This window comes from Talpa europaea, assembly GCF_964194135.1.
Source record: "Talpa europaea genome assembly, chromosome: 10".
NCBI classification, from domain to species: domain Eukaryota; kingdom Metazoa; phylum Chordata; class Mammalia; order Eulipotyphla; family Talpidae; genus Talpa; species Talpa europaea.
Window position 1 is genome coordinate 72,047,221 of NC_140077.1, and position 13,312 is coordinate 72,060,532.

The window sequence follows — 13,312 nt, forward strand, 5'->3', positions numbered from 1 at the left end:
TTATTTCAATAATAATAACAATGAAATATTTGTTTAGTTATTAACATATTGATATCATTAAATATTATAAATATAAAATTATTAGCAATAATTAAATTATTTTTTAGTTATTAATATTATTAACATTATAGTCCTCACTGACATACCTTTTAGTTGCAGTAGAATGGAAAAGTCTGAGATGGAATATTCTAGTTCTACCACTTATTAACTCTTTTAGCTCTGGGCAAGTCACTTAATCCCCAGAGTCTCAGTTTCTCCATGTGAAAAATGGAGCTAAAGTTTTTTTTCACAGGTTGTTGAAGGTGAACATGATAACAAGCATGACTGTGATTATCAGGTAATCAAAAATGTTGTACCAGAATCACTTGCTCAGTCCTTCCCTAAACTGCTTTGCACTATTACTTAAGAAAGCCACACAAAACTGGTTCCTGGCCTTAAAAAAATTTAGTGAGAGGCATGAAAACATTCTTCAAATTTAATTTTTAAATGCCTCTTCCCTTAAATACACTCTTATCATGGACACATAAAACTCATGGGGATCATGCGTATGCCTTGGGATGAACCTGTGTGACACCAAAGCCATAAGTACCCACTGCTTTTAGCAAGGGGGTGGGAGGAACAGTGAGCTCAGCCTAGCCAGCCCCATGTGCAGAGACACGCAGCTGTCATTACTGCAGCTGCTTCCCCGTCATCCAGGCTCGCTGATATTTGCCCCCCTCTCCGTCAGTTTTTGAAGTAGGAAACAGCTGTCAGACAGAATACATAATAGAGAAACCTTTAAAGGGAAACACATCTCTCCCTTTAAATGATGGAGCAGGGCATTCATTCATTTGTACCTGCTCATTCATTAGCAGACATTTACCAAGTTGCCTCCAGAGAATACCAAGAAGAAAAAGGGTCTCCATCTCGTGTTCTAGAGCACTGGGCCAATGGCCAAGGCACGGCTCCTCTCCTATTACCTTACCCAACCTGTCCCTGAGACCAGGCAGTCTAGGTTGATTCATTTTATCAGCCCTGATCCTTAACCCCTTCCCACTTTATCCCCCATACTCTACCTCATACAAGGAAATACTTAGAAGAAATGCCAGTCTTATAAGACCTTGACAATCCTAAATAGTGAGCATCATGGCCCACAGAGCAGGGAACTGGTTATGTAAGTGATGGTCCATTTACCCAGTGGAATTCTGTGCAGCCAGTAAAAAAGGAGGCAGATCTTTTTGGACTATTATAAAAAAATCCAAAATAAATTAATTGAAAAAAGCAAAGTGAAGAGCAGTATAAGTGGTATACTTCTATTAGCATTTCTTTTTATTTTATTTCATTCCATTTCTAATGCAATTCTAATTGTATCAAAAGGTACGTCAGTGATAGTCTACTCATAGAATAAAATATCTCTGGAAGAACACAAAAGTTGGTTTCAACCACTGACAGAGGCGGGGTGGGGGGAAAGGACATCAGGGATGGAAGAAGTTTGACTTTTTCCTGTAAATCTTTGCATTATCTTTAAAAAACTTATTTTATCAACCACAATAAAAAAGTAGGTATTGATATTGCTGGACTGTGTTATAGAAGGTGAGCTGTACAAAGCCAAGGGCATGAGAAAATACACCCTCACTTGGATCCAACAAGAGAAGGTGGCTGAGCTGATTCTGGGCCTTCACTTCACCTTAGCTTCTTCAGCAGGCTCTAGAGAAAATTCCTGTGGCCTGAAACCAGCAACAGAGTCTGGTTTCAGCTCTTGCTTAGGACTTTGGACAAGCTGCCCATCCCGTCTGCATTGGAAGAGGTGGGTTTTTTTTTTTGTTTTTTTTTTTTGTAACCTTTCCTATGACAAGGTTTGCGGTTTATTTACATTATTTTTAAAGATGACTTCAAGCTTGAAAATTCCATTATATTTTCCTGGGATTCCTGGAAATCACTGACCTTTATAGGTCATGTTTCAGAATTCCAACTGATGTCATCGGGGCACATCAGCCTGACGGCAGCTGACAATGACTGGAAAGCACTTAGCAGACCTCTTGGTCGTCAGGCACACTACCGAGGGGTCAAAGCCAGGACCGAGGACCTCTCCCTGACTTCCCAACAGAACCAAGATGGCAAGGTGTGCTGCTCTGGGGGTTTTGAAGGGTGCAGGGGAACACATGGGCAACATATGTGGGGGTAACAGACAGAAGAAAGAGTATCGGCAGCTGTGTTGGCTCTGCTCAGCTTGGCAAGCACAGGAGCCATCCCGCTTAACATGCATGCCCTTTATTCTTGAATGTCCACTTCATCACCCCCAAAAGCCTTTTTATCATGAATTGAATTACCTGATGCATCCCAAGCACCCATCACAAAAATGATGAGCTCTTGTAAATTCATTACTAGACAAGTTCAGATGAAAACCATTCCTGTTAGCCAAGGAAATCTGCACATAATTTTGATAAGTTGCACTATGGTCACAAAAACCAGGAAACAGGTTACAGGACGTCAATGCATTTGCACAGAGGTGAAAGAGTGGGCAGATCTGAGAGGCAACCAAAGTGAATGTGATCACTCCTGCTCTTACTAACATCAACTTTGAACACAAATATTATAGCTTCATTTAAAGCCAAAAGTAATCCTAACAGTCTTAAATGTAATCTTTCTAATTTAACCAAAGAAGAAAAAAAAAGAAGAAATCTTCTGCAAAGTATTAAGATTGGATTATTAAAGTTGTTATATCTATGCAGTCCAGATAGACGAGCCAAGCAGCTGTATTAGGAAAAATCTCTACAGTGTTCAACCAGCTCCTGAGATAAAGGAGTTTGGGGCAGAGACAGCCCTTGTTAACAGACAGGAAGTTCTCTCCATGTCTAACCCAGGTGTTTGCAGCTTCATGCCCTGCATAGGCTGCTCTCCCTCCAGGAGCGCCTTCTCCTGCCCCCTGCCTGCTGGCTCACTCTCAGTGCCACATGAAGGTCACTTTGAGTGTGAGGCTTCCCAACTCCATTCATCCTGGTTGCCATTTATGCATGTGTTCACGTAAGCATTCATGTCTTTTGATATTTATTTTGAATATTACAATTATAAAAAAATCAACCCATTATAAATGTTTATAAATACAGTAAGTGAAAATGAAAGTCCTCGCCTCAGAGGCCTCATCCCATCACCCGCTGCTTCATTTTATATTCTTAGCATTCTCAGTTCATGGCACAGTGTCTGGCACATGGTAGGTCCTCAATAAATGGCCAATGAATAACTTAGCAATGATTAAAGACTAGATTAATAACACTGCTAGTGATAATAAACTTTCAGCATTTTTTGAGCACTAGCGACAACCAGGCAGTATGCTAAATATTTATGTATTAAATGTCTTAGAATAAAATCAATCATTTATTAAGTGAAAGCAGGTGATTACAAAATAGTATGTATAGCAGATCTCAAATTTGCAATAAAATTTTAAATATATGCTTGCATATATGTTTGTTCATGCATAGAGAAAAGACCAGAAGGGGAAGTAGCCCAAACAGTATTATCTCTGGTATTGGCATTATTTTATTTATTTTATTTTCTTCTTTTCGCTTCTAAATTTTATATAACAAGTTTTGCTTTGCATAACAAAAAGGAAGTTATTTTAAAAAGAATAATACCGTTAAACAACTCTTTCAATAGTTTTCTCCAGGATAAAAAAAAATCTGAAGATGTATGAACTTAACTACTTAAAAACAGATTTCTTTTTTCAAAAAGATAACAAATCACTAGTGTTCTTAATGGAGAAAGGGTAGTGTTCAAAGAAGAATTAGACAAATTGTTCTAGTTGGAGGAAAAATTCAATTTACTCATGCAGACTGTGTTTCTTGACTGAAAAACAAGTTAATTCCTCTCATTCAGAATCAGTATACATATTCACTGGCTATATATCATCTCACATCTGCAAACTTAATTTCGCCTTTCTTGGTCATCAGATTAGGAAATAAATTTTGGTTCAAGCAATAAATCCTACTTGGCAAGCTCAAAATAACTTAATTATTAAAAAGCAGCACTGAAGACCAGCCAGCAATCTTCCAAAAGACTTTTAACACTACTTAAAAAAAGGCGGGGGGGAGTCCATCTGTCTAAAAGAAGACTGGGAGATACATAAATAACAAAATACAATGTTTTGGAATTCTCTGCAAACCAGTAATTCTGCACATTACATGGCTCTTTGAATTTTAATAATTATGAAAAACAATTTCCCATCAATGAAAGTTATTAAAAAATAAATCATCAGATCACTTAGAACAGACTTTAAAAACAAGATATGCACTAGCCAGAATGTTTGGATGTAGTTTCCAAGAAACAAGAGATGAAGTCCCCCTTTCACAATCTTCTATGGCAGAGAAGGAAACTTTGAAATAAAAGCCTATTAGTTCTTTAAAAAAATTTTTTTTTTTTAATCTCTATGTAGAGTACTTAGGAGCATCCTTTCTTCCAGGGGTCCCCTGCCTGTTGTTAAGCATAGCAACAGCCTCTGAATATGCCTAGCTCCAAATCTTGGGTATTCCGAGATCACCCTTCAGATACTAGACGAGGACTCTGGGTCCAGGTGGCTTGTGTGCCGCACGCCTGCTGGTGCTCTTTAAAGGTCAAGCTCCCTTACCGTGAAGTAGAACTGCTCTGTCTCTTGCTGATTGGCTCTCCTTTTGGCAATGCTGGGCTTGCTCATGAAAGTCTCAGAGACGGTGGACTTGACGGACTCCATGGAGTTGCTATACTGGAAGCAGTCGGACACATCAAAGTCTTCAACGGTCACAATGTCCTGGATGGTCTGCAGTGTGGCCTCCATTGTCTTCTTTACCTGCCATGACAAGGGCCAACATCACATGTGAGAGGCAGTCTGCGAAAGGCATGTGAGCAAGCAGCTTAGGAAAGGAGGGCTAGGAGAGGAGAGAGGGTGTTGTCAGAGGGGGCAACTCTGGGACCCTCCTCTGAGACCACCATCTCCTTCATGCTATGACCTTGACCCAGCTCTTCTATTTGATAACTACTTTTTATTTTTCTAATTTAATATGAGCTCTGGGCTATCATGGAAATACTAAGGGAAAGAGAGTAAGACAAATTCAAGCGAAGCCCAAAATACAAGCGCTAGTTAAAATAGGTGAGGGGTCTAGTCCTACAATGCCCCAGGTTCTATTTCATGACCTTAATAAATCATTGAACTTGCTTCCCCATTTGTAAACTAAGTGGTCCATCCCTAGTCCTACCTGGTCTTCCCGGGGAAAGTAAGACTTACCGCGAAGCCAGGTAAGAAGTCATTGAGCTAAAAAGAAAGACACTGAATAATCACTCATACTGGCTTTGGAACTGGTTGGTGAGGGCAAATGTTCTGGGCGCATAAAAGGGTTATCCTTTCTAAGAGGATAGAGATATTTGAAGTGTCAAAGTCAAAAGACTGCTTGAAAATGCTGGGAAAAGTTAGGCATGAGTGGGTAGTTTCAGAGACACAATATTACTCACATAGTTGCCAAGTGCCATTTTGATTAAATGTGTAAGAAGGGGGAAGCACTTTGTAAAAGCTCAAAATAGACCTCAACCTTTGGCAGTGCAAGAGCAACTTCCTGGAGTTGAAGGACAGGATGTGGTGGAGGGGGAAAATCCAAGCCTACATTTGGCTAGGAAATGTTTGCAGCAGCCTGGACGTGCTCTGCGTGCTCCTGCACCTGCTTCCAGACGGGAGCAGCAAGCCGCTCAAGGGAAACTCAGAGGCTGTCTCTGAGTCTCAGAGCAGGAAACTCACCTCTTCATTCTCAATCTTCAGGGTGGATAAGCGAGACTGCAGTTGTTGGCACCTCTGTACCAGCTCACTCTGGACAGGCTGCTGAGCACAGAGCTGGGAAGCCTGCCAAAAGAAACCAATCCCAGGTCAGGAAGAGGATACAGTTCTTCTGGTGGTTCCAGAGTCCCGTTACTACTAATAAAATGACTCATAGTCAAGTCAAGAGGTTCACGGTTTCAATGGTAAACAAAATCTAGAGTCAAAGGATGAGGGTCTCTTCCAGGACCAAATAGTGGCGCCTATCGGGAAAGAGCAGGGCTTTCTCTTTGGAGACCACCTTCAGGCTGGTGCTTGGCAGGGGCAGGCCGTGGGTCCATGAAAGCCAGAGGAGGCCAGAGAAGAGTGTCTTGGGCAGCCCCGACCCCAGATGCACAATGTTCTGGCACAGTGAGCATTTCCTGCTAGACGTCTAAGTGGCCACCTCTGGTACCTCCCTCATCCCTGCCTTACCAGAGTGAAAGCAGGAGAGAAGTGGGTCAGGCGGCTAACTTGCCACTGTCGGCAGCCAGCATGTGTTTATAAATCTAGGCCATGCATGAGAGCTCTGACTCAATGAGAGAAAGCGTGAAGCCAGGAACAAGTCCACAGGATATACTAGAGGTAGTGGAATCTGGTGGAACTTAGCATTTTTCAAAGAGCCATCACTTTAACCCAGATCTTCAACAGATCTGTGTGGGAAAGGCCTGCCCTTCCCACAACGATCCCTGCCTCCTGATGGGAGCATGGCTGTGGCATGGGCGTGAGGTCACCCGCAATTCCCAGGGTAACATATGAGGAACAGAAGGCTGGCAGATTTGGACCCATGTGGACGGAGCTTCTGCCACCTCACCACCCCCACGATGTGTCCCTGAGCCTCTCGTCTACAGAGACATGTGGATGGAACTATCCTCCTCCTTCCCCAGCGATGAGTGGGCACATTCTCATGCCCACAGACTATTTTCTTGATTGAACAGACAAAACCTCTCTTCAAATAGAGGGGGCATTCAAAAAGGAGGGGACGTTTGACATTTTCCTCCACTGGCTTTCAGTCTCCCAACTGAGTTGACCTCCTCCCCTAGCTGAGAGACGGGCCTGAGCCAACTCTCTCAGATCTGAAGAGCGCTGACTTCATTCTAGTTCTTGAATAAGCAGACACAATGGAGAAACTCAGTGGCCAGGATGGGTTCGCGCCAGGAATGAAACTCTCTGGCCGCCTGATGTCACTGGTTAGGCATCCAGAACCCCATCAGCCTCTGGGGGCACCAACAATGGAGCCAAGCACCTCCTCCTAGTACATCTCAGAACACTTGGCATTAACTCATGGGCTGAGCGCCTCAGAACAGCAGTCAGTGTGGGGCCTTGGCCAATGTCAGGGCTTCCAGTCAAAATGCCACCCGAACTTTGGCCTTGCTTCAAGAACTTCCAGACACCTCCCTCTTGTTGCCATAGCAGTCTACAGACAACCCACAACGATGGGAAGAGACTGGCTGCAGGCACCAAGAGATACCTGCCCCCTCATTTCCTTTTATTTTCCATTCAAATGAAGGCTATGCAGAACACAGAACCTTTACAAGATCTAGGGCTGGCCCTAGTCCCTGTCTGGCTCAGGCACTGATCAGCTAGATCACAAACAGGGAGGGCAGAACAGGGAACTATTGATTTTTAAAGTAACATAGACCTAGTGGGGAGGGAGGGTCATGGAAGGAAAAAAAAATCACATCCATGCCTTCTCCTTTAAGAAGCAGCAGCATTGCTGATGCACGCCCTGGCAGTGGTCCTCTACTGGGGTGCGAGGTAATGCATTCCAGCTGTGCTGTGGAGTATGGAAACGAAGCTCTGACAGGGGGAGGAGAAGGCCTGCACACCCAGCACTGGAGTCCCCCTTTATGGAGACAAGCTGTTTGGCTCAGAAGGCAACTCAGTCAACACCAGAAAATGTATCACTCCACTCAGCTGGTCCCTGAGTTCCATTGATTCTTGAGAAGGAATCTCAGTAGCAGCTGGAGAAGGGGTTTGGAAGGCAGGTTTAGCCAGAAAGCAGGGCAGGTAAGGAATGGGGCCACCTGGGACTTGGTGACACACATCCCCTGCTCTGACTGCTCACGCTTCCATCCCAGCTCCTCATGCAGATGCCAACACTTCCTAAGCCGCAGCAATGGAAGCAAAATGTATGGTTTGGTATCCCCAAGACAGAGGGGAAAGAAATCATCTCCACTGTCTGTCTTTAGGATAGAAATGTCCCTCTCTCCTTGTGGCCAACCAATGACAGCAAACCCCCTGGTTACACTGCAACGGTCACCACTCCGGAACAGGGTTTTCCAAGAATCTGGACACTACTCCTAACTGAGCACCAGCCCCGGGGAGAGGACACTGCCGTTTTCGATCTTCCAGCACCCTAATTTCGGTCTGACTACCCACTGGGGAAAACTCCCACTCCACAGCCCAGGCCACCTGCTTTGGATGGGTGGGGGGACCCATGCAGACAAAGTAACAGGTGATCTGTGCATAAGCCAGAGTGACTGGCTCAGGGATCAACACATCACCCCCTCGGGATAAGGGAGACACAGAAAGACTTTATGGGGACTGCGAGGAGGGAAGCAGATGCTCCTCCTGCTGGGTTTCAACCAGTAGGAGCAAAGGCTGGAATTACTGTCACCTGCTGCCTCAGGACGACAATCTGAGAATGGAACTGACACAGGGGATGCAGAGTAGAGAGAGAAAAACGATTCTTGATTAGAAAATCCTCACTTCTATATTCAACCATGCCTGAAGACCACACTGGGCCTTTTCTGTCATGGAAGTCGATCATCCTCCTGGTTCACCAGCAGGTTAAGGGGCGGCTCCTAGCACAAAAGCAAGGCTCGGCCCGTCTGTGTGCGCAGCTGCAAGAAGTGAAACCCAAGGTTCAGAGTAATGAATACCAAGCAGCTGCTTGTTCCTTTCACTGTAGTGTATTCAGGAGCTTTTTGGAAGTCGCTAGAGGAACAAGTCCAAAACGGGAGAGCTCCGGCTCTCCCGCCTGTGTACCCAGCTTCAGGTGTCCGGGGTCCTGTCCCAGATCGAGTTCCATTCTTTCGTATCCAAGCCCAAGCAAAACTACACCTTTCATCATAATCTTCCAAAACACAGGAGAGTAAAATCCTTCAGAATTCTGCCAAATGACTAAAGATCACACCGACACCCGCTTTAGCCCTCCCCGCCATCTAACGTCTTCTAAACCCCGCCCCATTTCAGCTTTCATTTCCTCTAGTCTGACCCCTTAGGGTGCCACCCCCATCACTCCTTTCCCTCTCACTACATGGAACAGTCATTTTTAGAACACACCTACGATTTTTCACTGCTTTCGATGCTACTAATCTCAATGGGCACCTTCCCTATGCATATTTCTAACTACCTCAACTCTCCAGACTGTAAACTCACTGAGAGCTCTCCCCCTCAGTGTGACAGCCAGGCTAGCAGCAGCAGGCCCTCAGTACTATTTGCTGAATGAGTGGAATGTACCTCACCCTCCTGGTGGAAAATCAGCCCCAGGCCTTTCTCTCTAGAATCAAGTGGTGTCAGTGAAATGAACTTAGACACAAATAACCTCCAGCCTCTAGGGGAGTATTGGGTGGGAACAGGGACTCACCATATCCCCCATGTGGGGCTGGAACTCGAACTTCATGGGTGGGCAGAAGACGTTGTTGTACATCTCCATGAGGCGCTGCTTGTCACTGGTGGCATCCAGGTTTTCCACAGCGTTCTCAATGGCGTCCAGGCCCTCGTGCTTTGACTGCTCCAGATTGAGCTCCGCGGAGAGGAAGGTGCGCAGTGCCCGGTTCAGGCTGGCGTGGTAGCCCAGGTCACAACACTGCTGTGGGAAGGAGCAGGCACATGAGCAGGCCCCAGAGGCCCAGACAGGGAGGAGAGTGGGTGTGGGCAGCACTGACCACGTCAACGAGACTGGCTGTGCGGTGGAAAGCAAGCTGGTATTCTGACTCCCAAGGCCTGGGGGAGATTTCTTAGTTCTTGTTCCCCAGTTCAACGGCTAAACACATCCCAGAGGGTGGTGAGGTGTTAGAAGGAAGGGGACTCATTAGGACAAAATGAAATTATGTGCTACATATAGTGCTATTTGGTCAGAATGAGAAGTAAGCATTAAAGGGAAATCCTTTTCTACTTGGGGGCTTATATATAAACAAAATTTAACATTCAGGGTTTGGAAATCAGAGTATTGTGAGAGTTGCTAATATAAAAACTCAGGATGGTAGATGGAAGAAGAAGCGCGGAGATTTTAGGGGGAGGGAGTCTGACTCTGCCATCAACCCCATTAACTCCCACCATTCTAGGACAGGTCTTAGCTGCAGCCCAGGATTTCTGCATTAAGGCTCCTGTCCTACATAGATAGCATTTAGAAGACCCCAAAATTCTAAACATAAGCCTTCCTGGGAAAACACAAATGATGTAAAGGATTCTGATCTTCTAAAGCAAAATGAAAAACAAATGGTTTTACCTAAAGCACGGGACAAGTCAAGTAGCCTTCAGCTGACTGTCAAATGAATAGACTGGCGAGGTTAGTTGTTTTCCAGTTGGAGAGCAGATCCTAAGGTTCCCCGTCTCTATCAAGCTGCCCTTGCTAAGGGGTGAGAGTGGGCTTGGAGCACCCCATCCCTGCTTCAGTAAGCCAGCTCTGCTCTTTTTTCCTATTAAATATATTGGGATTTTATCTAAGGTTTTAGTTGAAGAAAAAATTCTGCTAGAGAAAAAGTTTGAAAATCCTTGTAATCCCTAAGGTTCTCCTCAGCAATGGCGTTCTGAAACTCCATGACCACATCCCCCATTCCTCCCAAAGGGCCCAGAGAACCAAATTCCTTGACCATCCATTTTCCTCTCTACTGTGTGAGTGACTTTGAGACCCAGAACCTGAGAAGACGCGTCAGAGAAGGAGTCACAGCTCGAGTAAGACCATCTGCCTGACTGCCATTTCATTCCACGAGCAGGCAGTAAGTTAACTCTTTCCTGGCCCGGCCCCCTCATTGCGATTACCCTGAGAGCAGCTACTACTGGGGAAGAAACAGCAAGTGAAACCGCTAACTCCCCCCTCCCAGCATCTGACAAGAAGTTCAGCGATAGAGTGCCTGGCGGGCTCTGGGTTCAGTGCCAACAGGCTTGGCAGGTGCCCGGCTGTAGCGGAAGAACAGCAGTTACAGCTTCACTAGAGGCGGAGGATGGCAAGACATTAAATTCAGTTGGGAAGGAAGAGCAAATGGAAGCTAGACAAAAGCAGCTGATTGGGAGGCTGCACGTGCAGGAGCCCTGCTTCCTGTGGGAGACACTGCTGGGCTGGCCAGGATGCCCTTGAACCCATAAGCCTTCCTGACAGCGCCACGTGACCCTGCCTATGCACTCGGTGCCTGAGTCCAGCGAGCAGAAGGAAGGCTGCGGGGCAGGCAGTGTGTGCGGGTGGGGGGGGCCATGTCGTGAGGAGTCTGAGGAGGCAGGCGCTCTTCCTAACTTTTCCGTATTTTGGTGACTCCTTTCCTTTCCTTTCTCACTTCCTCTGTCCTAATTCATACCCTTATCATCTTTACACCAACGCTGTCTGCTTCACTGTCATAAAATACGGTTTATGTTATACCACCCTGTGCTGAAGAGCCTGTAATAGCTCGTAGTTTCCTCTAAAGTCCACCCTCTTCAGTTTGGAAATTTTTAAAGTGCCTCTAATTACCAGGTGTGCTTTCTCTATGTTACACAGTGTGTGTGTGCTTTATGCAGTCCTACCTTTTACTGATATATAATCTATATTGTGATCTATATCATAATAACCTCAATGAGGCGGCATTATCTTAATTATCCAGACTAGAAAGATGAGGTTCAGTGACATTAAATAACTTGAGCCAGGTCAACCATCAGAGCAAATTGTGATCTGTTTGGTCTCACCATCTACCATCATCTCCCTCTGATTTCTTCTTCAGAGTCTTCTGTTCCAATTCAAAGGCATGCTCAGAATACTCTTTAGAACAGAATATGGGAAAATCACAGGCTCAAACCAGCAGTATGTCTATGTGCTATTTAACCTCTCTGGGTCTCAAAAGGGGGAACGAAATCAGTCTAACATGTCGTTAAGGTCGGCAATGGGGAGCATCTCTGGCCCCATTCAGACCCTGGACGAACACCACATACTGACTCTGCCCACAGGCCCCAGTGTCCTCTCTTCCTGAAACATCTCCCACTCTTCCCACCTGGTGGCACTGGACCCAGTCTTCAAGGTTTATATCAAACTTGCAGTGTCTGAAAAGCCAGCCAGCCCTGCAACTCTGGCATACCCGACCCTGGCCTTCTCTCAGAACCAGACTCACTGCAGCCCTTACTCAACACAGAATACACTCTCACTCTGTGACTGTCCAAGACCCCACCTGAAGGCAGGAGCCGGACAGGGCTTGGTCAGCGTCTCATTCCTTCTTTGTGTAACTCACCATTAGGTCTCACTTGAAGTAAGCATTTAATAAATATCTGCTGGCTGACTGCTACCTGAGTCGAATGGGTCGAGCAGCCACTGAAGCCGTTTATTTTGCTCACTCTGCATGGCCTATGGAGGCAGGGAGCACCCTCATGCCTGTCCACACCTTTATCACAGAACTGCTATAGGTCAGCGAGAGGGGGTCCAACTCATAATGTGCCCTCTGGATCCCCCACACCTCCACCCTACCAGGGAGAGTCAGGTTAGGTTTCTGAGAGCCTCAGCCACCCACATACCTGTAGGGCAACAGTCAGACGCTGAGACTTCAGCAAAGAACCGAGCTTAGGTAACTGGGACTTGGCGATTTCACCCCTGTGCCCAGGAGAACAGGCAGCACAGGCAGCATATCCTTTGCTTATGAGGAGGACAAAGTATGCTTTCCATGGCTTCTGACGAGTTCTGTGGTCATGCCAGGCTCCCTTGGCCATTTCTGGGTTTTATAAATGTTTGATGAAAACTTTCTCAGGGGAAATCAAAATTTTATAAGAGTTTAATGATAGTCCATCCACGTATGTGATGATTTAAGTTGACAGCTCATTAACCCTTTGCCAGCTAATATCCTGACCCAGACGCTCTGGAGAAAGCCTAGAAAAGAGAACACCCACTTGAAGTTCAGACAGAAAATAACTGGCTTTAGTGCTATTTCCTTCTGAGAAAGTTGAGTTCCTTCATGTCTGACTCAGGTGCACATGGTGTCGCAGATTCTCGACCTGCGTGCGCAGCACTCACAACGCCCCAGCAATGTCAGAGGACAATGTTTTCCATTCACCCATCTGCTCCTGGGTTGAGAGAGCCACAGGAGTATGGGGGAGGAAACCACATTCCAGAGTGCCTACAGTTCTTAGACACTAACAAGTTAGCTCAGAGTGTCTTTCTGGCCTCAAGATGAGGTTTCCTAGCATGTGTCAGATGCCTCACATGGACTCTCTGCAGTCTGAGTTCAAATCTCAAGCTATAATATAAAAATTAGTCAAATAGTCTGTGTGTCAATGTACTGACATGGACAAGAATAACTTATTTTCATGTGTCCTCAATGCCTTCAGCACACACTGAGCTTT

The 13,312-nt window shown here is 45.5% G+C and overlaps 1 protein-coding gene across 4 annotated transcripts in view; it reads right to left on the reverse strand.

Annotated features, from left to right (window-relative positions):
- The window catches only part of SRGAP2 (SLIT-ROBO Rho GTPase activating protein 2), a gene marked incomplete at both ends in the record, with an annotated part of 230,296 nt that overhangs the window by 41,703 nt on the left and 175,281 nt on the right, over nucleotides 1-13,312 (reverse strand). For 3 of the 4 annotated variants that reach the window (XM_084246215.1, XM_084246214.1, XM_084246217.1), the window contains 3 exons: nucleotides 4,601-4,798; nucleotides 5,738-5,839; nucleotides 9,384-9,608. In XM_084246215.1, coding sequence (XP_084102341.1) covers nucleotides 4,601-4,798; nucleotides 5,738-5,839; nucleotides 9,384-9,608 — 525 coding nt within the window. The remainder of the gene's footprint in view (nucleotides 1-4,600; nucleotides 4,799-5,737; nucleotides 5,840-9,383; nucleotides 9,609-13,312) is intronic. The other variant, XM_084246216.1, reaches the window with a different exon arrangement.